Source organism: Sciurus carolinensis, chromosome 2 (assembly GCF_902686445.1).
Source record: "Sciurus carolinensis chromosome 2, mSciCar1.2, whole genome shotgun sequence".
NCBI lineage: Eukaryota > Metazoa > Chordata > Mammalia > Rodentia > Sciuridae > Sciurus > Sciurus carolinensis.
In genome coordinates, this window is record NC_062214.1 from 20,898,624 (window position 1) to 20,923,492 (window position 24,869).

The 24,869-nt window shown below is 45.8% G+C and overlaps 1 protein-coding gene and 1 pseudogene across 1 annotated transcript; one reads left to right on the forward strand and one right to left on the reverse strand.

The window, feature by feature from the left end:
* Nucleotides 1-1,198: 1,198 nt before the first annotated feature.
* Nucleotides 1,199-3,135, forward strand: LOC124976261 (40S ribosomal protein S25-like; annotated as a pseudogene).
* Nucleotides 3,136-6,165: 3,030 nt separating this feature from the next.
* Nucleotides 6,166-21,090, reverse strand: Manbal (mannosidase beta like). The gene is given in 3 exon segments (XM_047542260.1): nucleotides 6,166-6,978; nucleotides 20,940-21,056; nucleotides 21,058-21,090. Coding segments are annotated over 3 exon segments (393 nt in total). The 3' UTR covers nucleotides 6,166-6,735.
* Nucleotides 21,091-24,869: the final 3,779 nt, after the last annotated feature.

Consider the following 24,869-nt stretch of genomic DNA (forward strand, 5'->3'; position numbering starts at 1 on the left):
AGTTCTCCTGCCTCAGCCTCCCAGGTCACTGGCATTATCAACATGCCACCACGCCCAGCAGGCTCAGACTTTTTGTAACAATTCACTCTCATGAGAACTCACTCCAAGAGACTAGCATTCTCCATCGAGAGCCACGCCCCAAAGGTCCAAGGACCTCCCATTAGGCCCCACCTGGTTTTCTTTTTTTTTTTTTCAGTGCTGGTGATTGAACCCAGGGACACTCTACCATTGAACTAAATCCCCAGCTGTTTTCAGCTTTTATTCTGAGACAGGGTCTTGCTGAGTTGCTGACAATTTATAAAAAAAGAAACCTAAATGGACAATGAAAACAAGAATGTTCAACTTCACTAGGAACCAAGGAAAAACATTAAAACAAGAAGATACCAGCTGGGTATGGTGGTGCACGCCTGTGATCCCAGAACTCGGGAGGCTGAAGCAGGAGGATTGCAAGTTCAAAGTCAGCCTCTGCAACTTAGTGAGGCCCTAAGCAACTTAGTGAGACCCTGTCTCAAAATAAAACAAAAAAAAGGGTTGGAGGGGCTGGGGAGATAGCTCAGTCGGTAGAGTGCTTGCCTTGTAAGCACAAGGCCCTGGGTTCAATCCCCAGCACCCAAAAAAAAAAAAAAAAAAGGGCTGGGGATGCGGCTCAGAGGTTAAGCACCCTCACGTTCAATCCCTGATACAAAAAAAAAAAAAAAAAAAAGGGAAAAAGCCTCTTGACATTGGCCAACAATTTTTTGAATGTGACAGTAAAAATACTGGCAGCAAAGACAAAAATAAAAAAGTAGAACAACATCAAACGAAAACCTTCTGAGCCAGGTATGGTGGCGCACACCTATGACCCCAGTGACTTGGGAAGCTGAGGCGGGAGGTGGAGGAAGGAGGATCACAAGTTTGAGGCCAGCCTGGACAATTTAGCAAGAAAATAAATAAAGAAAAGGGCCGGGGCTGTAGATCAGTGGTAGAGCACCCCCAGGTTCAATCCCCAGTACCACAATACAAAAACACTGCGCAGCAAAGGAAACAATCAACAGAGTAAAAAGGCAATCTATGGAAGGGAAGAGAATGTTTGTGAATCATATATCCAAAAAGGGGTTAATACCTAAAATAAATAAAGTCAGTAACAAAAAAGCCAATTAACCTGATTTTAAAATGCATAAAGGAACTCTGTAGACACTTTTCCAATGAAGATACACAAATGGCCAACAGGTTATATGAAAAGGCTCTCAACATTGCTAATCACCAGAGAAATGTCAATCAAAACCAGGACAGATCAGCTCGCACCACTCAGAATGACTGTTACTGGGACAAAGCAGAAGGTAATTGTCGGCATGGATATAGAGAAATCAGGACCCTGGTGTTCTGGGGTGGGAATGCACCTTGGTACAGCCATTGTGAAAAACAGTAAAACAACTCCCCATAAAGTTAAAAATAGGACTACTGTGTGAGCCTGCAACCCCACTTCGGTTGTTCATCCAAAAGAAAGGAAATCTGTGCCTTGAAGAGATACTGTCACACCCATGTTCACTGCGTTATTTACAACAGAGAAGAAACAGACGCAATCCCAATGTCCACACCTGAGGAATGGATAAAGAAAACAGTACACACAACAGACTGGGACTCACCTACCTTTTAAAAGAAGGAAATCGTGCCATTTGTGACAACATAAATGAATCTTGAAGACACTGCTAAGAGAATAAGCTAGACACAGAAACACTGTATGATTTCACTTCTACATGGAATCTAAACTCATCAAACTCATTGTTTTAGTCAGCTGTTTCGCTGCTGTGACTAAATGACCTGACCAGCACAACTGTAAAGGAGGAAAGGTTTGTTTGAGGGTTCACAGTTTCAGAGGTCCTCATCCACAGAAGGCCGTCCCTATTCCTCAGGGCTCCAGGAGAGACTGAACATCATGGCAGGAGAGGGTGGTGGAGGGAAGCAGCTCACATCATGGTGATCAGGGAGCACAGAGGGACTCCACTCTTCAGATGCAAAGCCACATCCCAATTCCCACCTCCTCCAGCCACACTGTACCTGCCTCCAGTTACCACTCAGTTAATTCCAGTAGGGATCAATTCACTGACTAGGTTAAGACTCTCAAAACCCAATCATTTCTCCTCTGAACCTTCTTGCATTGTCTCACAAGTAAGCTTTTGGGGGACACCTCACATCCCAACCATAATACTCATAGAATCAGAGATGGTGGTTGCTAGTGGCTGCAGGGAGGGAAGCTGTTGGTCAAAGGGTACAATGTGTCAGTTATGCAGGATGAATAATTTCCGTAGGTCTAAATATATAGCATAGTGACCTTAGCTGAGCTTCACAATGCCACCCAAGAACAAAAAGAAGAAGATGCCAGAAAGTCAGCCAAGAAAGACAAGGACCCAGTGAATCAATTTGGAGGCAAAGCCAAAAAAGAAGAAATGATCCAAAGGCAAAGTTTGGGACCAGCTCCACCATCTAGTCTTGTTTGACAAAGCTACTTATGACAAAGTCTGTAAGGACATTCCCAACTGTAAGCTTAGAACCCCAGCTGCAGTCTTTGAGAGACTGAAGGTTCAAGGTTCCCTGGCCAGGGCAACCTTCCAGAAGCTCCTCAGTAAAGGACTTCTCAAACTGGTTCCAAAGCATGGAGCTCAAGCAATTTACACCAAAAACACCAAGGGTGGAGATGCCCAGCTGCTGGTGAAGATGCAGGAAAAGGTCCAACCAACCAACTATACATTTGGGAAAACAAAACCTTATTTTATATGTACATATATATGCATTATTATATTTTATTTTTTATTAATTATTATATTATTATATTATATATGTATGTATATATCATGGTGATCATAAAAATCATAGGGTAACATATTATACTGAATACTTGAAATTTTCTAAGAAGGTAGAGCCTAAGTGTCCTACATACATACACACAATGATAACTATGTGAGGTGATGGATTTTTTTTTTTCTTTTCTCTTTTTTGTTAGTAGTACAGGGATTGAACCAAGGGCCTTGCACATATTAGGCAAGCACTCCACCACTGAGCTACATCCCCAGCATTTTAAAATTTTTTCTCTTGAGACAGGGTCTAAATTGCCCAAGCTGGCCTTGAACTTGTAATCCTCCTACCTCAGCCTCCTGAATAGCCAGGTTTACAGGTGTCCCATCTGGCATTGTATTTTAATTAGTTTGTGATTATTTCACAATATATACATATTTAAAATTGAGTTGCATACCTTAAAATATATAGTTTTAGCCTGACATGGTGGCACAAAACTGTAATCCTAGCTACTCAGGAGGTTGAGACAGGAGGATTGGAAATTTGAGACCAGCCTAGGTAACTTAGCAAGACCCTATGTCGAAATAAATTTTAAAATGAGGGCTGGGAACTCCAAGGGAGAATCCCCCCTGGGTTCAATTCCCAATACCACACACAATAAATATTTTTGTCGTTGTTGTTATTTAAAGATGCTCTTTAAGATGGAGAGGACCAGAAGAGCAGGCTTGGGGCTATAGGAGAAGAGACAGGAAATTGCCTTGAAGGCCTCTTAGATAGTCCATTGGAGATACTGAGGAGGTCAGATGTGAGTCTGGAGTTAGGGGAGAGGTCTTTTTCAGAACCCAGGGACACCTTACCACTGAGCTATATCCTCACTTTTGAGACAGGGTCTTGCTAGGTTGCTCAGGCTGTCCTCAAGATTTTGATCCTCTGCCTCAGCTTCTCAAGTCTCTGGGATTACAGGCATGCACCATTACACTTGGCTAGGGGAATGTCTTGAGAGATCTGGTTGGGAATGATCAGCATTAGGGCAGCACAATGATTAGTTACAACTTGACTAGAAATATCATTAACATTATCTCTGGGTGTCTGCGAGGTTATGTCCAGAAGAGATTAGCATTTGAATTGCTGAACTGGGTAAAGCAGATCATCCTCCCCAGTACGGCAGCCTCATTCAATTCCTTAGAGTCTGAATAGAACAAAAAGGCAGAGGAAGGTTGAAATCTCCCTCCCTCTGCCTGCCATGAGCTGCGACACCATCTCCTCCTACCCTTGGCATTCTCAGGCCTTGGGACTTGGACTGGAATCTACCATGTAGGCCTCAGCCTCAGCTTTCCTGGATTTCCAGCCTGGAGATAGATCATGGGATTTCTCCATCTCCATAATTGTCTGAGCTGATCCCTTATTTTGTCATTTTCAATAAACAACAGGAATTTATTTCTCATGGTTCTGGAGGCTGGGAAGTTCAATGTGCCAGCAGATTTGGTATCTGTAAAGGCCCATTTCTTGTGTCGTAGATAGCCATCTCTTCACTTGCTGGGTCTCTTGTAAAGGTGCTAGTCCCATTTATGAAGACTCCCCTCCCATGACCTAATCACCTACAAAAGACTCACCTCGATACAAATTTTGGAGGCTCATAAACACTCAGTCTATAGCAAGAATCTTACCCAAGATCATGTATTAATTATCTATTGCAACATAACAAACTAATGTAGTGGCTCACAACAGTGAGCATGTGTTATGTCACCGTTTCTGCTGTTTGAGAATCCTGAGCTGGTTAGGTTAGGTTGTTCTGGCTTAGGGTCTCATGAGGTTGTAGTCAAGATGTAGAGCCAATCCCCAATAATAAATCTCTCCTCTTGGTTCTGTTTCTGGAAAACTCTGATGAGTTCATGTGGAATTTAAAGCCATGAGTCTGGGGCTGGGGATGTAGCCTAGAGGTAGAGCCTTTGCCAAGTACGCTCAAGGCCCTGGGTTCAATCCCTAGCACTGCAAAAATAAAATAAAGCCAGGAGCCTGGATGAGATCTCCAAGGAGCATGTGGAGAAGTCTAGGGACTGCGGTTTCTGCATACAAAGAGGACAGGGACTGAGGCCTGTGCCCCTCTGATGAAGAGGAACCAGGATGAAGGGGGAAACCCAGGAAAGGATGAAGTACTGGATGCCAAGAGTCAAATACTGCCCGCTTCCCACTGCCTACTGTGCGCATGGATGAGGGCTGGTGGAGAGGATGATCACTCTTGCTTTCCAAGGTCTGGCTGGCACAGCACTGAAGGAGATGAGAGGGAGCTGGGCCCTCCAAGGCAGCGCTCCTCCTAGGAGCTAGAAGCTGTCTCTCCTACACAAGCTCCTGTTCTGGAGGCCTGGCCCCCAACTCTCCTGGCAAAATTTCCCTCTGGCCTCAACTCTGCCAGTGGCCGGGCTGCCCCAGGTCTGAGATGATGCCCCTGTAGCTCCCAGAGCACCTGTTGGTCCCCTTGCTGGAGAACTCTGCACACCAAGCCTGCTCACATGCCCGTCTCCCACTCGTCCAGGTGCTCTAGGGCTTCCTGGGAAGGCTCCTTGTCGGCAGCCTCACTTGGGGCCTACTGTGTCACTTGACAGCTACAGTCCAGAGGTGTGTGTGTGGAGCAGAAATACTCAGCAGAAGCCCCTTCTCATGCTAGTGTCTGGCCAAGACCAGCCCTGTGTTATGCAAAACCAGACCCTGGACTTCCTCTTCTGAACCCTAAAGTGCTAGGAGACCCTGCCAACCCCTGCACAGGACCCTCTCAGCACTGGTACCTATTGACACTTGCTAAATATTAGTTAACCACCAGAAAAGGGCCTTGGACTGAGTCACAGCCCCAGGCCTGGCATTCTCAAGTACCCTAGACTTCAGGCTCCCATCTCCACAGAGATGACAGATGCTCATCCTCTTCACTTCCCATTAGTCTTGACAACATTTGGGAAAGCATCTGGCAGGATAAAGAGCCTGAGATTCTGGTTTACCAGAAGTCAGGGTTTTTCCTCAGCAGCTGATTCAGGGCAGCATGTGATTAGACCCACCCAAAGCCATCAAGTATACTGCACTTGATCTTGCTCAAGCCGCTGAGGACAAGCAGTGTCTTCCTCAGGCAAAGGAACCTAGGGAGTGAGTGGAAACTCTCATGCCCACAGACATTCACAAGTGTTTCCAATGACTAAGGGCCACACGAAGCTATTGGCTGGACCCTTCCTGAAAACTTGTTCCAGAATGGCTTGGTCTGCAGAGCCACACTGATCAAAGTTACCCACTGTTCAGTCACCCTCACCCCACACTGTCCCATTCTCTGGGGGGTCTACTCATTCCCTCACTCTGAAGGTAGGGACCCAGCTGTTCCCTTTCCCTCAGCAACAGACAATACACAGGCAGATTCAGCATGCAGGGCAGTTTATTGACCTTTACTTCCCCAAATAACATTTCCTTAATGGTCAGGGAAGAAAGACTGAGTGGAGGGGGATATGCAGGTAGAAGCAAAGGCACACCTTGAATGTGTTAGGAAGGGCTGAAAAGAGGTTGGACTGAAATTGACAAGGCGGCTATTTCAGGAGCTCAGAGTATTGCACTCACTTAGCCAAGTCCGTTCCATGTGCTAGAGGAGAACCCAGGTGTTCCTCAGGTCCAAGCCTTCTGGTGGCTCTTACACCAGCCATCTTTTGGAACTGGTTGTTGCAGCTAATGAGAGACTATCATTGCAAGACCACAGTGTCCTGACCTGAGCACACAGGTGAGACCCTGGCTCCACCTACAGAGCAGAGACGAAGATGCTGAGTAAGCAGGAGGAGATCTGCAGTTCACAAGCAGTGGGAGAGGGGTGTGCGTGTCCACATTAGATAATGACTCCAAAACACAGTGCGAATCCACAGCGGGGGGGACTACTGCCTGGCCCAGTGATTACGTAGGAAACGTAGCTGTGAGCTGCCCCACTTCTGAGCAACCCTCTCAGTGCAGGACTTGCTCATGGGGCCTTTCAGTACCCTGGACTTGAAACCAGGACCCTGAGCCTGGATGGAGAAAGGAAACAGGATGTTGATTCCTGGGTGGCTGCCCCCAAGGCCTGCCTGGCTCCTCCACTTCTAACCGCTTCTTCTTGGTCTCCTTCTTGGGTCTCTTGTTGGCAGAAGGAACAGCAGCCTTGGGCTTCTTTGTCACCTCTGCACCTCGGGGTTCAGAAGGTTCTGCCTCCTGCATGGTGATAAAAGAAGAGTCCTGCTTAGAGGAATCAAGTCTGACAAAAAGGAACTTTACACACTGAAGCATGCCAGGGACACCGAGGATGAAAATCATCCTGTGGGACCCCAGCGTTTAAAGTAGGTAGCATCTGGCTCCCTCACTTTCCAGTCACGTGACTTTGTGGGAAATTCACCTCCCCTTCCTGGGTCAGGGTTTACCCTGTGACAGGTAACAGTGATGCACACCTTGGCGGGCTGACACGAGGAGGCACACATGCACAGAGAGCACTCAGAAAGTGGTGGCACACCCTTGGCTGGTCAGTCAACCTGCGTGAGGGGGAGCTGTGGCAGACCATGGCTAGCTCTCCTCTGGTTGCTCTTCTTTTCCTCCATGCAAACCACAGAATGTCAGGGCTGGGGGGAAGAGAGCAGCTGGCCAGTGGGCAGTCCCTCTTTTGCGGAGCCTGGCAGAGGTACCCCTGCGGGGGAGGACAGAGGCAGCCTCCCTGCAGCTGGGGCAGCTGTTTTATCTACTTCATACATTGTGATTTGGTTCCTTATAAAATTTAGGTGAAACAAGCTTCTGCTATTGAAAAAAAAAAAAAGGTTCAAAACCACAGAGGCAGTCCTGGTCTTTGCTGTGCTGATAAAGGTGGGCACCAAGAAGGAATAGGTCTGCCCTAGGCCACTCAGGCTCACGTCAGAGGAAATCTGGAACAGATTCCGTCTGTTTCTATCTGGTGCTCCTCTCCTCTGCTAGGTGATAACACACAGCATGGTGTGGCCAGAAAGGACATCAGAAGGCCAGGCTGACTTAGGGAAACGCTAACCATAGCTCAAGGCTCCATCCAGCCCACAGGCAAACTTCACTTGGCCTACAGAGTTTATTTTTAAAAAATTTAAGCCAATTGGGAGACTTTTTAATATGGACTCCCAGCTTCTCTTCCCTTTTTTTTTTTTTTGTTTTTTTTTGTTTGTTTGTTTGTTTGGTGTGGAGGTTGAACACGGCACTCTACTACTGAGCTCCCCAGCTCTTACTATTTTTTATTTTGAGACAGGGTCTTGCTAAGTTGTCCAGGCTAGCCTTGAACTTGTCATCCTCCTGCCTCAGTCCTCCTGAGTTTCTGGGATTCACAGTGTGACACTGTGCCCAGTTTCCCAAGTTCTCTTAAAAACATAGCTGGTGACCCCGGCCCTTCAGTCCCCTGTGGTGGCGATGGCTCATGAGAGGCTGCCCCTTAATTCAGGTGTGCACACCCACCTCCCCTACCACCCTGCTGCTTCCAGCACATGAGAGGGAAATGTTTTAAAGTTTTATAGTACTCCTGACACTTTGCCTTTTTTTTTTTTTTTTTTTTGAGACATGGTCTTATTAAATTGCCCAGGCTGGCCCTGAACTTGAGATTCTCCTGCCTCAGTCACCTCCTGAGTCACTGTGATTATTGGTGCACACCACCAGATGGGTTTCCCTGATCCTTATGTAAAACAGAAAAATGAAAAGCAGGCTAAGACTACTAGGAGGGAGCATACTTCTTCTCAAAGACAAAAATATCCCTCTGTGTCTCATTTGCCAACCCCCAGTGTCCAGCTTGCTTTCCTCTCTGACCTTCCCTACTCACCCAGGTCCCCTGGGACCTAGCCCTATCCAAAAGGAGGGGCCCAGCTGGGGGTGGTCCCTGCCAGAGGTCCAGCCCAGAGGTCTGTCTACTCTCTTATCAGCCATCACCTTCTCCAGCCAGTCAGATAAGATACCAAATGTGTGAGTCCTCCAGGTCTAGGCGCCCAAGACCTGATCTTCCTGAGGTAACAGGAAGCCTGTCCCTCTCCTGGCCTGCTGGGCCTCCTCCCACCCAAATTCAAAATGATGTGCGATGTCAAAGGTCCCCCACGTTGACAGTTTTATATAACTTGGCCAAAAAAATAAAAAAGATTAGCCCATTAGAAAAACCAAATCAAACCTCAGGGGAGCCAGTCTGACAACTGCTGCTCTGAGAGCCACAGCACCCGTGGGAAAGGCTGAAGTTCAAGGCAACCCAAGAGGGCACCATGCCTTTGGGGGCCCCGGGAGCTGAAACTGCCCACGGCAGTACTTCTGCAGCCAGTGGAAAGCAGTCAGTCCCTGAGTACCGTGGGCGATGAGTGCTTTATGCCCAGGCAACTTGCTGAGGCCCAGATCTCCAGGATGGAGCCCCCAAATCTGAGCTCAAAGCTGGGTGGCTCCTCCGGTTTCATTCAGTGGGGCCTTCCTCATGCCACAGACCCTCTCTGTGGCAACATCTCTTCTGGCACCTCCCAGACCTCTCCCCTGATCCAGCTGTCTGTCAGACAACGGGGACAGTCATACGCCACGCTCCTCCAACTCAACTGTCCTCGCCTCAGCACAGCCTCTTCTCCAGCAGGTAAGGCAACCAAAGTCCAGGGACCTCACCTTCTACCTGCTCCCCACTGTCCAGTGGGTCATCAGGACCGTTGATTAAACCGCTCCCTCTTGACTCTGCCACTCTCTCTGCATCCAAGTCCCTACCCAGTTCCGTCCACTGCTAATCAATCTGCCTGCTGTCTCTGTCCCATTCCTCGAACATGCCAAGGGAATTTTCCTAAAGCATATTTCTGACCATTGCTCTTGCTATCTTGCACACCTGAGACGGCATCTAAGGTCACCTACTGGCCTCATCTGAGCCCTTCTCCATCCCCATTCTGGTCAGGTCCCAGGGCTTTTCCCGATGACCTCTATCAAGAGAAGCACCCTTTTTTCCTTGGTCACTCAGTAAACTCCATCTATGGTTTGGTCCTGCCCAAGGAAAACCTCCCTCCTCCAGCTGGAGCATCCCCTTCACCACCCCTACCCCAGGTATCCAGGAACCATTTTTCTTTTTTTGGTACTGGGGGTTGAGCCCAGGGGCACTCTACCACAGAGGTACACCCCAAACTTTTATACTTTATGGGACAGGGTCTAAGTTGCAGAGGCTGGTCTCAAACCTCAGCCTCCCAAGTAGCTGGGGTTACAGGCACTCAGGTACTTAGGAACCTTATAATGCCACTATTATTTTACCATAGTTACATGTTTTCAAGTCATTTTCTATTTGCCCATGAGCTCTTGGGACAGCTTCAAATGTTGCTGAATGAAATGAAAGAAGAGGCAAGGTTTCCCATAACCATGGGAACTTCACTTGTTTATCAACAAGTGAAATTACAACACTTAAGACCCGACCTCACTTTTTCTATGGGCACCGAAGACCCCAAGCAGTCTTCAAATCCAATATGCACACCCTACAGCATGGCTAGGCATTGCCACCAATGACAACAACACAACAACCACAACAGTGGCTAGCGGTTTTCATTTATATTACGCCAGGTCCTGTGTTATGTGGTCTGGACAAATTTTAGTTTAATCAAGTACTATGCTGAATGCCATTTCATAAACAAAGTAACAGACACTGAGAGGTCTCAGCAGGTGAGCAGCAGGGCCAGGATTTGAACCCAATTTCTTACTGCTCAGACAGGGATATAGCCTGGGGATCTCAGGGTTTCCTGGGGCCTCAGGGCTATGGAAACCTTGAATCTAGCTAACTATGAAATCTATTTTCTCTATTTGGCAGTCCTGGAACCACAAGGTGACTCTGGAATGACAAGAATGGCCTGGTCTAGATTCTATCTGTAGAAGGGTCACTCAGAGTCCCTTGTTTGTGACGAGAGCTCCTACAGGAATCAGGAGAGTGGGCTGGTGCTCAGAGTCATGCTTTATTCCTCACAGCTGAAAGCAGGTCCCTGTGGGTGCATGTACACGTTACAGTCCCCGAGTCATCTGAATGCATGCTGTCTCCTCCCCCTCCAGGCCTCCCCCTCTCCCCTGGGCTCAGGTTCTGGCATCACTGCTCGTCCAGTTACCCAAGCGAGAAAACCATACAGTTATCCAAGTCGCTTCTTAGATCCCTCGTTTCCCTGTGCCCCGACATCCACTCTGTTCCCAAGTCCTGTCCATTCTACTTTCCAAGGGGCTCTAGCATATACTGGTTGGCCACCCCAGGTCTTCCTGCCCTTCCCTGGAATCTCTCCATTCTCATCAGCCTCCACACTGCTTTCAGAGTCTATTTTCCTAAAACAATGACAAGAATTCTGATCATGTCTGTTCTTTACTTTAAAAATGTTGCTCACTCCCCTTTACATGAGATAAAAACACTCAGCATGGCCTTCACGGCCATTCTGCTTCGCCTCGGCCTTGTCTCTAGGCACGTCCCCATGGGCTGCACACATTGGGTCACTCTGGTGACGGGCCAGCCAGGAGCTCCCAGACACTTCTGCGCTCATCCACTGCAGAGGTGCTTAGCATTCACCCCGTCTGCTTGCATCGAGCATGTGCAGGCCCTGTGGCAGGCCCCATGGGGCGGTGGCACACGCACTGGGTGGATATGCTGGCCTCACATCGTCAATTCACTGAGCCTCTTCATGACCAGCCACCGTGAGCCACATTTACATGCAAGGAAACTGAGGCTCACTGAAACTGGGTAACTGGCCAATGTGGCACAGCCACCATCCCCAGCAAGCAGTGGGGAAGTGAAGGTGGCTGTTACACACATGATTTGGGTCCTTGGATCCTAGCCACACAGAGCCTACAGTGCCACTTTTCAGCTGGCAGGAATAACTGAATAAATGACTGGCTTTTAATTTTTCCCAGAAAGTGCTGCTGGTACAAGCCAGGCAGACAGCAGACCGTGCACCCCACAGCCTTCATCTTTAAATCTGGGAAGCCCGCAACTCCTCCAAAGCCAGACTTAAGTTTCCTCAGCAATCACACTGTGGAGGGGAAAAGAAACCCCTGCTGCCAGGTGGCTCCTGGGTCTGAGGAGGCGTCTTCTGTGGACACAGGCCCCAGCAATAAATAAGTAGCACCACAGCCGCTTACCAGGCCAGAAAATTGCTGCTATTCATCAGGTTCAAATAATCGAATCTGTGCCACAATGCATCAAATCCCTTCCAGCAGGGATGGTGCACAGAATCTTATGATTTCCACACTGCAGTCCAATATGGATTTAGTCCTGTAAATCAGGACAGAACGTCATTCTCCGCAGACTGAAACCATTCTTTTCTTGAAAATCATCTGAGGAAAGAAAACCACCAGGCTATGCTGGGCACCCTCATGACCTTATCTCACTTCTCCTCCAAGAACTCTGGTCCTCTCCTCATGGCTCAGGATGGGAGGCTCAGCTAGAGCAAGAAGGGGCCAGTACTCAGAGCAGTCTACCCACGGCTCAAGCTCCTGCTCAGCCCACTGCGCCTCTCCCGCCTGAGGTCCTGGGCGGGAGAGGGGCTAAAGGCCTTCAGAGATGCAGCTAACGCTGGCCTTGGGAAGAGCACAGGCCCATTTGAAACAGAGAGTGGGGGAGGCCACCCACGTGGGCTCGACTGAACAAACGAAGACACAGAGTCCAGCATGCACTTGGCAGGCAAGAGGAACTATGATTAGAAAGAACAGCCTTGGGAGCTCATTCCAGACACAGTTCAGCACGACTCCACGGACCCTTCCTACTAGCTGCTCTGTGGCTCCCTGTGTGTCCAGCTGCCTCTCTCACGAGTCGGTACACATCTCCAGACCCTGCCCACCACACAGCAATCCCACAGGAACAGGTCATTAAGTAAAAAACAGCCTGCTTCCCAATTCAATTCTGAGCTCCTCCAGAGCTTCAAAAGAATAAAAAATAAAAGCAGAACCCCAAAGCCGGTTCTGCAAGCCTATCTCCTAGGGTGTTCAGAATGGGTACACGCTTGCCCAAGTTCATTGTGTATTTATGCACCCCTCACTGCCAACCAGGGCCTAGTTTAAAATCAAGACCCTCATGCAAAAATTTCCAACAGGGTTCTGGCATTCCAGGCCACCACCCCCTGTACCCAGAGAAGCTCCATACTTTCCAGGGCTCCAAATGCTGCAGGGCTTTCTGATAGTAAAGTCTCTGTGTGGACATCATGTTAAAGTCACCACTCTCACCATCCATCCGTTCTGAGTTCTTCCCTACCAAATCATGTTGCTGGGCATCTCTTGTCTTTGTCTGTCCAGCACCCTCTTCCCACGGAGGCCCTATCCTTTCCCCATCCCATGGGGTTCTGGGGACCCTCAGTCACTGTGGACATTGGTGTGAGCAGCTAAACATGGCTTGGTTAAAGATGGAAGCCGTCCCCTCCTACCTATGGGCAAGGTACAAGCATGCGGCCAACCAGAGCCCATCCGTAGGATTTAGAAAGTGAGCATAAGCAGAGAAATGGCTTCTCTCACCTATAAATTCTGAGTGACAAGGATGCTGACGGGCTGCTGCAACTGTCTTTCCTAACACACTGCAAGGACCTAAGAAGGAAGACCACACTCCCAGGAAGGCCAGGAGATGGAGACAGAGCCCTGAAGACTCCTTGAGCTCCAAGTCCAGTGTGCCTTGACATTCCCACTTCCAGAGCCAATCTCATTTCTGTTTGGGGAAGCTGCTGGAGCTGTCTCTGAACTTCCAATGGTAAGAGTCCCATGAACACAAGAGACAAAGGCAATCAAGCAAGACAGGAGAGCACAAGCAAAGGTGCCTGCTTTCCAGGAGCTGGCAGCTAGCTGGGATGTGACATAACATATGAAGAGATGATATCAGTCAACATTTAAACTACTAGGAGTTTATGATTAATTACCAGATGCATTATTACTATCTGCTTTGTGAGTTGCTAAACTAAAAGTCAACAGCTTGCTTAGGGCTGACTGGATCAACATTCAGTGTAGAAACTGATCCAAAAGAGGCTTGGGAGGTGAGCAGGCAGGATTCTGGGGAGGGAGGCAGACAGATTACCCACCTTGACTTCCTTACTACCCACTCCTCAAAGTCTAGAATTGGGTTCCACCTCCTTTAACTATTGCATTCCACTGAGGGAAAAGTTGAAAACTGTCTCCTCAGAAAACACGCCTGAGCTGTTAAACATCACCTTTTTGCCATTTCAGGAAGCTCACAGACTCCTAGAGTTTATCCAGGGACTCCCTTGGGAGCCAGAACCCCCTGTTAAGAACTTTATTCTACTGAAACCCCACTCTAAGGAGAGCAGCCTGAACAGGGCAGAGTTGTCAAGCTGGGCCAGCCTTCCTCCATCATCTCTGGGCTTTCTGCAAGCTTTCCCTAGGTCACTCAGTGTTTTGGGGGGAGGTTACAATCTCCTGTCCCCTACCCACTGTTCTGCCTGTCTCCTGAGCAGCGAGAGGAATGAAGACCTCAGTTTGTCTGCTTGGGTCCCAACTCCTGTGGGAATGGGCCTTTTCTACTCTCCACAGGGCCAAAGTTGTCCCAAGCTGGGTCAGCCACACAGTTTGTTCCCTGAGGATTTGGAACTGGGACCAAGCAGGAAGGCAGGCTCTCTGAGATGCTGCAGCTGAAAGATGTAAACTTTGGAAGCTGTCATGGTTGTTTCATCTCACCACAAGGACAGTGAGCAGAGGAAGCAGGCCCTCGTGAGAAAAGTGAGAGAGGAGAAGGCTGGAGAGAAGGGGCGGGGCATGCAGACAGTAGGGACAGAGTCACTGGTCCCCACCCCCTCCCAGGGGCCCCTGCTGGAGCTGTGCTCTTGGGTTCTGGGACAGCACCTTCATCTTCTTAGATTGTCTGCAGTGCATGGAAACTACTTCAAGTCAGGTGCCCCAAGTTCAGGTGTTTCCTTAATCTTCTTATGGGGTTTCAGGGGAACTGGGTAGAGTGGAGGCTCTACCACTGAGCTACATCTCCAGCCCCTTTGATTTTTATATTTTGAGACAAGATCTCACTAAGTTGCCAGGCTGGCCTCAAACTTGTGGTCCTTCTGCCTCAGCTTCCTGAGTCTCCAGAAGCAAGTCATTCTTAGGGTTTCAAGTAAGAATGCTATGTGAATGAAATAATTCCCAAGTCCCTATGCCCAGCTTCCAACTGGCTCTTCCTTTTCCAGTGGGGGATTTCAAACTTAACACATCTAGAACCAACCATCTTGTATCCTCAAACTGGTTTGTGCTTCAGGAAAATCATCTAAGGACTACATTAGTGGCTGCATATTAGAATCACTTAGGCACTTGAAGAAATACTGATCTGAGATTCTGAAGAACAACTACATCAGAATCTCTATGGGTGCAATCCGGGCCTTTGAAAACTTCCAGATGGTTCTAACGTGCAGCCAGGTGGAGAACCATGGATCATCACAGAGATGGGCAAACATCACTTATCACTTTCTTCCACAGCCTAGAAGCAGCCTCAGAATCCTTTTCACCACAGTCACCATACAGCCAATAACTAACCAGAAAGAATAATATAAGGATGGTATATTTCAGAATCTGGTCTTCAAAAAAATGTTTGGATTAAGTGTGGCCCAGGCCTCAGTCAGGCTCAAGCAAATGTTTGTTTTCTCAGGTCTTAGTTTAATGAGGTGTCAATAAGAAAACCTAATTTGCCTTAGGCTCCTAAAGACATGGAATTGGTTCCTTTCTCTTACTATGAAAAAGAAGGGGGTGGGGTGGGAAACATTTGTATGTGTTTTTTTCCTTCCCTGATTACCCCCAAAAGAGCTTTCAAAAAATCTGCTAAGTACTGAAACACTGAAGTCATAAACTAGTTGCAAAAAAAAAAAATCGGCTTACTGGAACAACAGGAAAGACATTCTTTTGCTTTTCAAAGGCTTTCCCATCATTTGGAGCCAAAATATTATCTTCTGACCCAAAAAGCCACTAATCAACCTTGTTCCTATGGGCTGAGCAAGAGGGACAATTTCACCCTAAGCAAAAGGGAAAGGGAACAAGATGGTTCTCTGGGTTCTCCCACCATCACTTAGATCCTCGCTCCCGCCCCCTGCTACCCTCCACTTCCAGGTACCTCCCTACTTCCCTGGGACTACCAGGAATCCCCCAAAGCTGCCTTCACTTCCAGGGCTCCCTCTCTCCCTAAAATCTCCCTGGCCCCAAGTGAAAGCCCTGGCTTTCCTCTGCCACATCCAAATCCCCGACAGCTGTAGACACCACCTCCAAGCAGCATGGTGCCAGCCCCTGTCCTCTCTTTCCAATCTTGTTTATGCACACAATTCTGTGTTTCCTCTCTCCGTGCACTTAGAAGTTTGGAGAGTGAGAGAAGGCTTCCATATGGGACACAGGAGAAAGCTGGCAGAAGAATCCCTGTGTAATCCGGGCCATTTTTGATGCCTTCGTGCAATAAAAAGTTGGATTAATGATACAGTATTTTTTATCTTTTTGCTACTGATCCATTGAAAAGCTGTAAAAAAAGAAAAAAAAAGTTAAAACACTGAGCTTTAGTTACAAAGGCAGTTTCTTTGTGGAGCACCGCTCCCCAGAACAAGATAAACAAAAACAAGATGTGCTGTACAATATTTATAGTTTAAAAAGATGAGGCTGTTGTCCCCAATTAACCTCTCAATGATGGGGGTGGGGAGACAGAGGTATATTTTTGAGTCCTGTCAACTCCCTGGCTCAAAAAGTCACTGGGTCCCTAAATGCCTCAAAGAGATCAGGGAAGGGCCCCTTTTTCTGCAAGTTGGCTGGACTGACCCAGGCTCTGCCAAGCAGCTTCCTACCCTCTCCAAACAGCCATACCTCTTAACTACAGCTCTGCCTACAAAACCAGAACAGTCATCACCTCCCTCCCCTGGGACTCCAGCAGGCTTCATCAGCAGCCAGTGACAATAAAAAATGTTGTTATTTATAATACCCAATAGCATGCCAAGCCTGTGAGGACAGAGCCCACGAGCACAGGGACTGTTTTTAAAGTGTGGTACAGTTGAGAGTGGCAAACTCCATGGTGACCTCCTTAGAAAACCACAGTAAAAGGCAGATGGAACCACCAGAGGCCGAGAGTCTGTCCACCTCCACCAGAGTCTTTCCCGCCCTGTGGCTGCTCAACCCCAGTATGCTGAGCTCCCAGGTTCTGTCCTGGGCCCTTTTCCCCTCTCACTCCACATTCTCTCCTCTGGAGAGCTCATCATCCCTTCTCATGGCTTCCTTGACATCTCATCCACACCCCAAAGCTGGTCAACACTCAACCCAGAGCCACTGCCGCCTCTGTAGATGTGGAAATCCTCTTGCTTAGTGGACAGAATCACCTGGACATGTTAAAGTCTATTTAAAAACACTCAGGCCAAGCATGGTGGTGCACACCTGTAGTCCAGATACTCAGGAGGCTAAGGTAGGAGGATCCAAGTTCAAGGCTAGCCTGAGCAATGCAGGGAAACCCTGCTTCAAAATTAAAAAAAAAAAAAAAAAAAAAAAAAAAAAAAAAAAAAAAAAAAAAAAACCAGAAAAGGCTTGGATGTGGCTGGGTGGTAAAGTGCTTGCCTGGCAGGCTGAAACACTGGGTTCAATCCCTGTCCCATCCGATGCCTGCTTTCTCTCGGGCTCCCCACACATCTGTAATCCCCTTTATCCTTCTCACTGCACAAGCAGGAGCTCCAGGATGTAGCCATCTCTAAAATAAATGGGTCTCCAGAATATATTATATACTGTTAAATAAAAAAGGAAGGAATAAAAACTGCATTTAAGAGTATGCTATCTTTCATAAATCAAAGGAGGGAATATGAATATATATGAATATATACAACACACACATATATATATGCATTTGTTTATATTAAGAGAAAATCAATAGATCAAAATAATAAAGATAAATCACAGTAATAAAACTGGTTCCCTACAGGGGGAGAAGAGAATAGGGTAGAACATATGAGATTAAAAAGAAACGTCTGTGAATATATCTTATTGTATAATTTGACTCTAGTAATGTATATAAATGTTTTCATATAATTTTAAAAGAAACTAAATAAAAAAAGGGGGGTAATCCCTGTAAATTACAAACAATGAAGCACACTCACCTTACTGTACAACATTGTGGGGAATATACCTATACAGAGAAGACTTTTTCTTTTTTCTTTTTTTGCCATTCTAGGGAATAGAACCCAGGGTCTCACACATGATGCTAGCTAGGTAAGCACTCTACCATTGAGCTACCACCCCAGCCCCTACTATACAAAGAAAACATTACTAAACACAATACTGTACAGCACACCCTCCCACAGGGACATATTCCAAGGCCAAAAGAACCATAAAGAAATCTTAAATTTTCATTCCCAATCTGATTGTTAGTAGTGAAAAAAATTATTTTAAAACTATAATCAGTATGTTGTAGGTATACAAAATAGTTAATATTAAAAACAGAAAGAACGGAAGAGAAAGAAAGAAAGAAAGAAAGAAGAAAAGAAAGAAAAGAAAGAAAGAAAGAAGAAGAAAGAAAGAAAGAAAGAAAGAAAGAAAGACAAAACAAAACACCTGCTTTCCTTAGAAAGTCATGCTTACAAGGTTGGCCGTTGGCTGGCATGTGGGAACATGACTTTGGAAGGGTACCCCAATTCCCAGAACTGATAAGAGTGGCTTACTATGATTAAGCCATTTGAGCAAATGATATGGTCTATGTTGAACACCTGCTTTCTCTCTGGAAGTCTGGAATTTGGATTCAGGGTAGGTAGACAGTGTGTATGTGATCAGCCCCCAGTAAAAACCTGGGTACAGTCCCTAAATGAGCTTCCCTGCTGGACAACAATTCATATGATTTGTCACATCCTGTGTGACTCCAAGGGAAAACACTCTTGTGCCTATTTTCCTCTAATCTTCACTGCATGTACCTTTTCCCCTTGCTGATTCTGCTTCGTATCCTTTCACTGTGGTAAGTCATAGTTGTGAGTCCTCCTAGTGAATCACTAAGCCTGGAGTGCTCTTGGGAACCCCTGATATAGCAGAACACAGCAAATAAGTCATTTTGTTGTTGTTACTAGGAAACGAGATTCCAGCATAAGACCAAGAGATATAAGATACTAGTATAAGATCATATTTTTAAAAAAAAAACACTATAATCTTAAACATGAATTGAAAATACCAAAATGAATTCACAACTCTTTTTCTTTTCTAAAAAAATTATTTAAGCTGGATGCAGAGGCACATCCTCCTTATTCTCAGCAAATAAGAAGGCTTGAGGTTAGGGGGATTGCAAATTCAAGGCCAGAATCAGTGAAACCTCATCTCAAAATGAAAAATAAAAAGGCCAGGCAATTTGGTGCATGCCTGTAATCCCAGCAGCTCCAGAGGCCAAGGCAGGAGGATTTCAAGTTTGAGGATAGTCTTAGCAATTTAGTAACTTAGTGAGAACCTGTCTCAAAATAAAAAAATAAAAAGAGCTGGGGATATGATTCAGTGCCCCTGGGCTTAATTCCCAATACCAAAAAGAAAAAGAAAAAGGTTTGGGGATGTAACCCAGTGGTTTAGCATCCCTAGGTTCAATCCTCAGCACCACAAGAAAATAAAAGAAAGTTTCAAAACTATATGAAAACCAAAGCATTATTGGCCCACATTGGAAGATGTTTGAGCTCAAACTCACTACTCTAAAAATTGATAAAGGCAAAGAACCAAGCATTTATCCTGCCTTTCAGTATGAGAAGCATTTTGGAATATTCACATAGGTGATAAGAAAAAAGGTTCTCACTGAAGAATTCCAGCTAATACATGCAGACGGAAATAATGGACCTAAGCAATGATCCTGAATGGATGTTAAAGTCACCCTGGTGAAAGAGTGATGGGAGCTTTTTTAATAGAGGAATCAGGTGACACCACCTGAACCAACTGGACTCTATAGGTAAAGAGTCTGGTGTGGCAGTCACACGCCCTGTGCCTGGTGATGGGCAACGCCAAGTACACAGCACTGGTCATAGGGTGCTCACACTAAATAACCTGCTCTGAATGGACTCGGGCCTCAAGACAGAACTTCCTGTGGTACGGACATCTGGGAACAGAGAAAGAAACATGTTAAATGACCCCACAGAGGCAACTGGCCAAATCCTGGGATGTGGAAATCACAGAAGACAAAGATTCCTTTCTCCAACAAATCCATGTCAGGAGAAAAGGTGGTGGGTAACAAGAGTGGGTGGAAAGAGGGTGTTACAGTTTTAAAATGAAGACATTTACATAATAAATCAAAATGGCAAAAAAGCCAACCATTCTCATTGAGTCCTTCTCTTATTTAAAACCCCCTGGGCCCTGGCAGTCCCGCTCACCATGTCGCCTGTGCTCTGACCAGTCATGTTCATTCAGTTCCTTGAACTAGCCTGTTCCTTTACTCCCCAGGTCCCTTTCACAGGCAGGTCCTCTCCTTGGAAAGCTGTCCTCACCCCTTTCCCACTTCACCTGGCAGAAGGCTACTCATTCATTCCCTCTCAACTTCAATATTATCTTCTCAGCAAGGGGAAGAGCCAGCTCTTACCTCAAGGTATGTCAGCACCCCCACTCCCCGCATTACACACCTTCACTATGCCCTGGACTCCTTATGAGAGCAAAACAAAAACAAAATTTTTTTTTCGGTTCTGGAGATTTAGTCCAGGAGTGCTTTACCACTGAGCTGCATCCCCAGCCCCTTCTGTTTTTTTAATTTGAGACAGGGTCACACTATGTTGTTTAGGGTCTCACTAAATTGCTGAGGCTGGTTTTGTTTTATTTATTTATTTTGTGTGTGTGTGGTGCTGGGAATCGAACCCACGGCCTTGTGCTTGCAAGGCAAGCACTTTCCTGACTGAGCTATCTCCTCAGCTGGTTTTGAACTTGCAATCCTCTTGTCTCAGCCTCCCAAGCTGCTGAGATTACAGGCATGCACCACCACACCTGGTACAAATTCACTGTTTTAATATCTGCCTTTCCCATAAGGAATAGAAGCTCCTTGAAGGCAGATATCTTTCAGCATTCTTTGACATGTAGTAGGCACTAAATAAAAATCCCCATAACAGATGCATGAACAAGTACTAGTTACATGGTTCAGGTCAATAGGTGGGAATTCAGGGACATATCAAATCACTAAGGCCCAGGATCGCCTACTGATCTTGGTTGTGGCAACACTCATGTTAATACCCAGAACCCAGACTGGCACGAAACGTTAAGGCTCACAGGGAAGGACTTACCACCTCGTGGGACTTGGGAATGGGTACGATGATAGCCAGCACACAGATGAGCTGGAAGATGGCCCCCAGGAAGAGTCCATACCGTAGAAGGTTCTCCAGGAAGGTAGGCTCGGGCACCCTCAGGAGGTGAGAAGTCTAGGTCGGAGGCCATGGCCCAAGGCACCTGCTGCTTGAGGTCTCTGACTCACCACTCTTTACAGTCAATTTCTAAATGCAAAGGGTAAGCATCATGTTTCTAAAACTGTTTCTCTCTCTCTCTCTTTTTTTTTTTTTTTGGGGGGGGGGCAGGGTGCTGGGGATCAAAACCAGGGCCTTCTACACATCAGGCCAGTGCTCTACCACTGAGCCACATCCTCAGTCCCCTGTACTACTGATTTTTAAATGATCCTGCTTGCACAAACACACCATACATATAAGACTTATAAAGCAACTATAGTGAAATGTTAAACAGTTCTTGGATCTAATTAGAGAATAATTAGAATAAAGACATTTACAGAATAAGAAGCAAAACAACAAAAAAGCCAATCATTCACAGTGAGCCTTTCAACTTTTTCCAAGTTTTCCAAATATAAAGTTAAGGGGCTGGGGAGATAGCTCAATCGGTAGAGTGCTTACCTCGTAAGCACAAGGCCCTGGGTTCGATCCCCTGCACCCAAAAAAAAAAAAAAAACAAAAACAAAAAAAAAAAACAAATGAAAGTTAAGAAAAAATAAATAAGTAAATGCAAAGGGAAATACTTCAACAAAGACTAACAATCTCAAATCACATCAGTAATCCCAGGGACTAGAGGGGCTGAGACAGGAGGATCCCATATCTGAGGCCAGCCTCAGCAACTCAGCAAGACCCTGTCTCAAAGTAAAAAATAGAAAGGGCTGGGAAGGTGGCTCTGGGGTAAACTGCTCCTGGGTCCAAACTCCAGTATCAAAAAAAAAAAAAAGACCGGCATGGTGGTGGCACAGGCCTGTAATCGTAGTAGCTCTGGAGACTGAGGCAGGAGGATCACAAGTTCAAAGTCAGCCTCAGCAACTTAGTGAGGCCTAAGGAACTCAGTGAGATCCTGTCTCAAAATTAAAAATAAAAAGGGCTAGGGATGTGGTTCAGTGGTTAAGTGTCCCTGAGTTCAATCCCTGGCCAAAAAAAAAAAAAAAAAAAATCTCAAATCAATGCACATTTACCAAAGGATTGTTATGTTTCAGGTTTGGTGTATTCATTTATTTACCCATCTAGTCACTTCACTCAACAGATACTTATTGACTACCAAGCACTGAAGAGTGAGCAAAACAGACAAATCCCTCTTCTCTTAGGATCCCTGCTCAGGAGGGAGGCAGAAAACTATTTAAATACACTGAGATAATGATATGCCAGGAAGGTTTGGGAAACACTTAAGAAAGACATCATTTTATCTTACATGGAGTGACAGCAAAGTCCTCTCTGAAGAACAGAGATGAGAATGACGTGGCAGAGATATGAGGTGAGAGAGCACTTGCTACCTGAGGGAAGCCTGGTACTGGCAAGAAGAAAAGCAAGTGCAGAGGCCCTGGGGCAGGACCAACTGCGCTAGGCAGGAGCAAACAGGAGGGAGAGCAGAAGCAGGAAAGACCAGAGGGGAGTGGGACAGACCTTGCAGGGCCCTCACGCTTCTGATTTAACTGAGTAAAATGTAAAGCCACCAACAGATTTTGAGCAGAGAAGTGACATGATCTAAATTATTTTTTTTAATGGGGGGACGGACACCCAAGGGAGGGGACAAAGTGGACACAGAAAGACCAACAAGGAGGCCATTGCCAAAAACCCCAGACAAGAAATGCCGGTGGCATGGACAACAGGGGCAGCTGTGGCCAGTAATGGCAGGTCCAGCCTCAGCTCACCTCCCTTTCACTGGCACCCCATTCCTAACATCTAGAAGAACTGCGCTCTTTTAAAATCCTGGGTCTCTGCCAAGGAGCCTTCCCCACTGACTGCCATCAAGAAGTCCCTGCTCTACCTACAAGGCTGAACGGAGTGTCACCCCTCAACATGCCTTTCTTGTCACCCTCCTCCGTCCCTGTATCACTGGACTGTTTCCTCTCTACCAAGCACCGACAAATGGCTTCCTTCTACCCATCGCAACAATAAAGGGATAAATGTACATTGGCATCAGGTGCACATGAATCCACAGCCCTTGGTGTTTGCAGAGATCTGGGCCACAATGCAATCTTCTGCTAACCCTGGGCTATCCAACATGATGACCACAAGCTGCACATGGCGATCTGGACTCAGAATGCACAGCTAGTCTGAACCGGGATGACTGTTAGTTTAAACACATGCCCAATTTCAAACAATTAGTATAAAAATAAGAATGTAAAATACCCATTAGTAATTTTTATATCAATAACATGTTGAAATGATAACTGAGTTAAACAAATTATATCTCTAAAATTAATTTCACCTAATCTGAAAAAGAACAAAGTTGACAGATTTATTTTATGGTTTCAAAACTTACTATAAAACTATGATAATCAAAAAGCATGGTAGTGACAGGAAAAGACATTTGGACCAATGGAATAAGAGTTCAGAAATAGGGCTGGGGATATAGCTCAGTTGGTAGAGTGCTTGTCTTGCAAGCACAAGGCCCTGGGTTCAACCCCCAGCACCGCAAAAAAAAAAAAAAAAAAAAAAAAAAAAAAAAAAGAGTTCAGAAATAAACATTCACATGATCAAATGACTTTCTTTTCTTCCTTCCTTCCCTTCCTTTCTCCCTCCCTCCCTCTTCCTTTCTGTTTTCCTTGCAATACTGGGGATGGAACCCAGGAACACTCTACCACTGAGCTATATTTCCTGTTTTTCATTTTTCATTTACAATTTATTAGTTCATTTTAGGTACACATAACATTAGGGATCATTTTGAATAATTATACAAGCATGGAATATAATTTGCCCTAATTCAGTTCCCAGATACTTCTCCTTTTCTTCCTTTCCTCCCTCCCCCATTTTCCTTTTCTCTATTCTATTGATCTTTTCTTCTATTTATTTATAGTTTCTTTTTTTTTTTTTTTTTTTTTTTTGCAGTGCTGGGGATATAGTTATTTTTTAATTAGTTTCCTGTGGATACACATTAAAGGTGAGATTCACTGTGGTATATTCACATATTTTTTATTAGAGATAGGGTCTCACCAAGTTGCTCAGCTGGCCTCAAACTTACAATCCTCCTGCCTCACCCTTGAGTAACTACAATTACAAGTTCAACTAATTTCCAAAGAAGGGAGGAAAGATCCTTTCCTTTGAGTATGGACGAGATGATCTTTTCAAAAAATGGTGCTAGGAAATTGGATACCCAAGTGCGCAAGAATAAAGTTGGACCCTTACCTTGCACCATTTAGAAAAGTTAACTCTACCTGGATCAAAGAGTTAAATGTAAGATGCTAAAACTCAAACTGCTGGAAGAAAACAGGGAAATTTCTATGACACTGAATTTGGCAATGATTTCTCAGATGTGACATCAAAAGCTAACACAAGAAAAAAAAACCAGGCACAGTGAATCGCACCTGCGATGCCAGTAACTTGGGAGGCTGAAGCAAGTGTTGAGGACAGCCATCACAACTTCCTTGCTTCAAAAAAAGGCTAGGATGTAGCTCAGTGGTTACAGTGTCCCTGGGTTCAATCCCCAGTACTGAAGAAAAAGGTAAAAAAATTGAACTTCACATCAAAATTGAAATTTCAGAGCACGAGAGGCCATCATCCAAGAGAATGACAAAGACAACCTGCCAAATGGGATTATATATCTGTAAGTCCTGTATGTCAAAAGGGTCTAGTATTCAGAATACATAAACAACTTTCACAATGCAACATCACCACCAACACAACCCAATTTAAAATGGGCCAAAGGACTTGACTAGACATTTCTCGAAAAAAAGATATACAAAGACCAATAAGCACATGCAAGACGCTCAA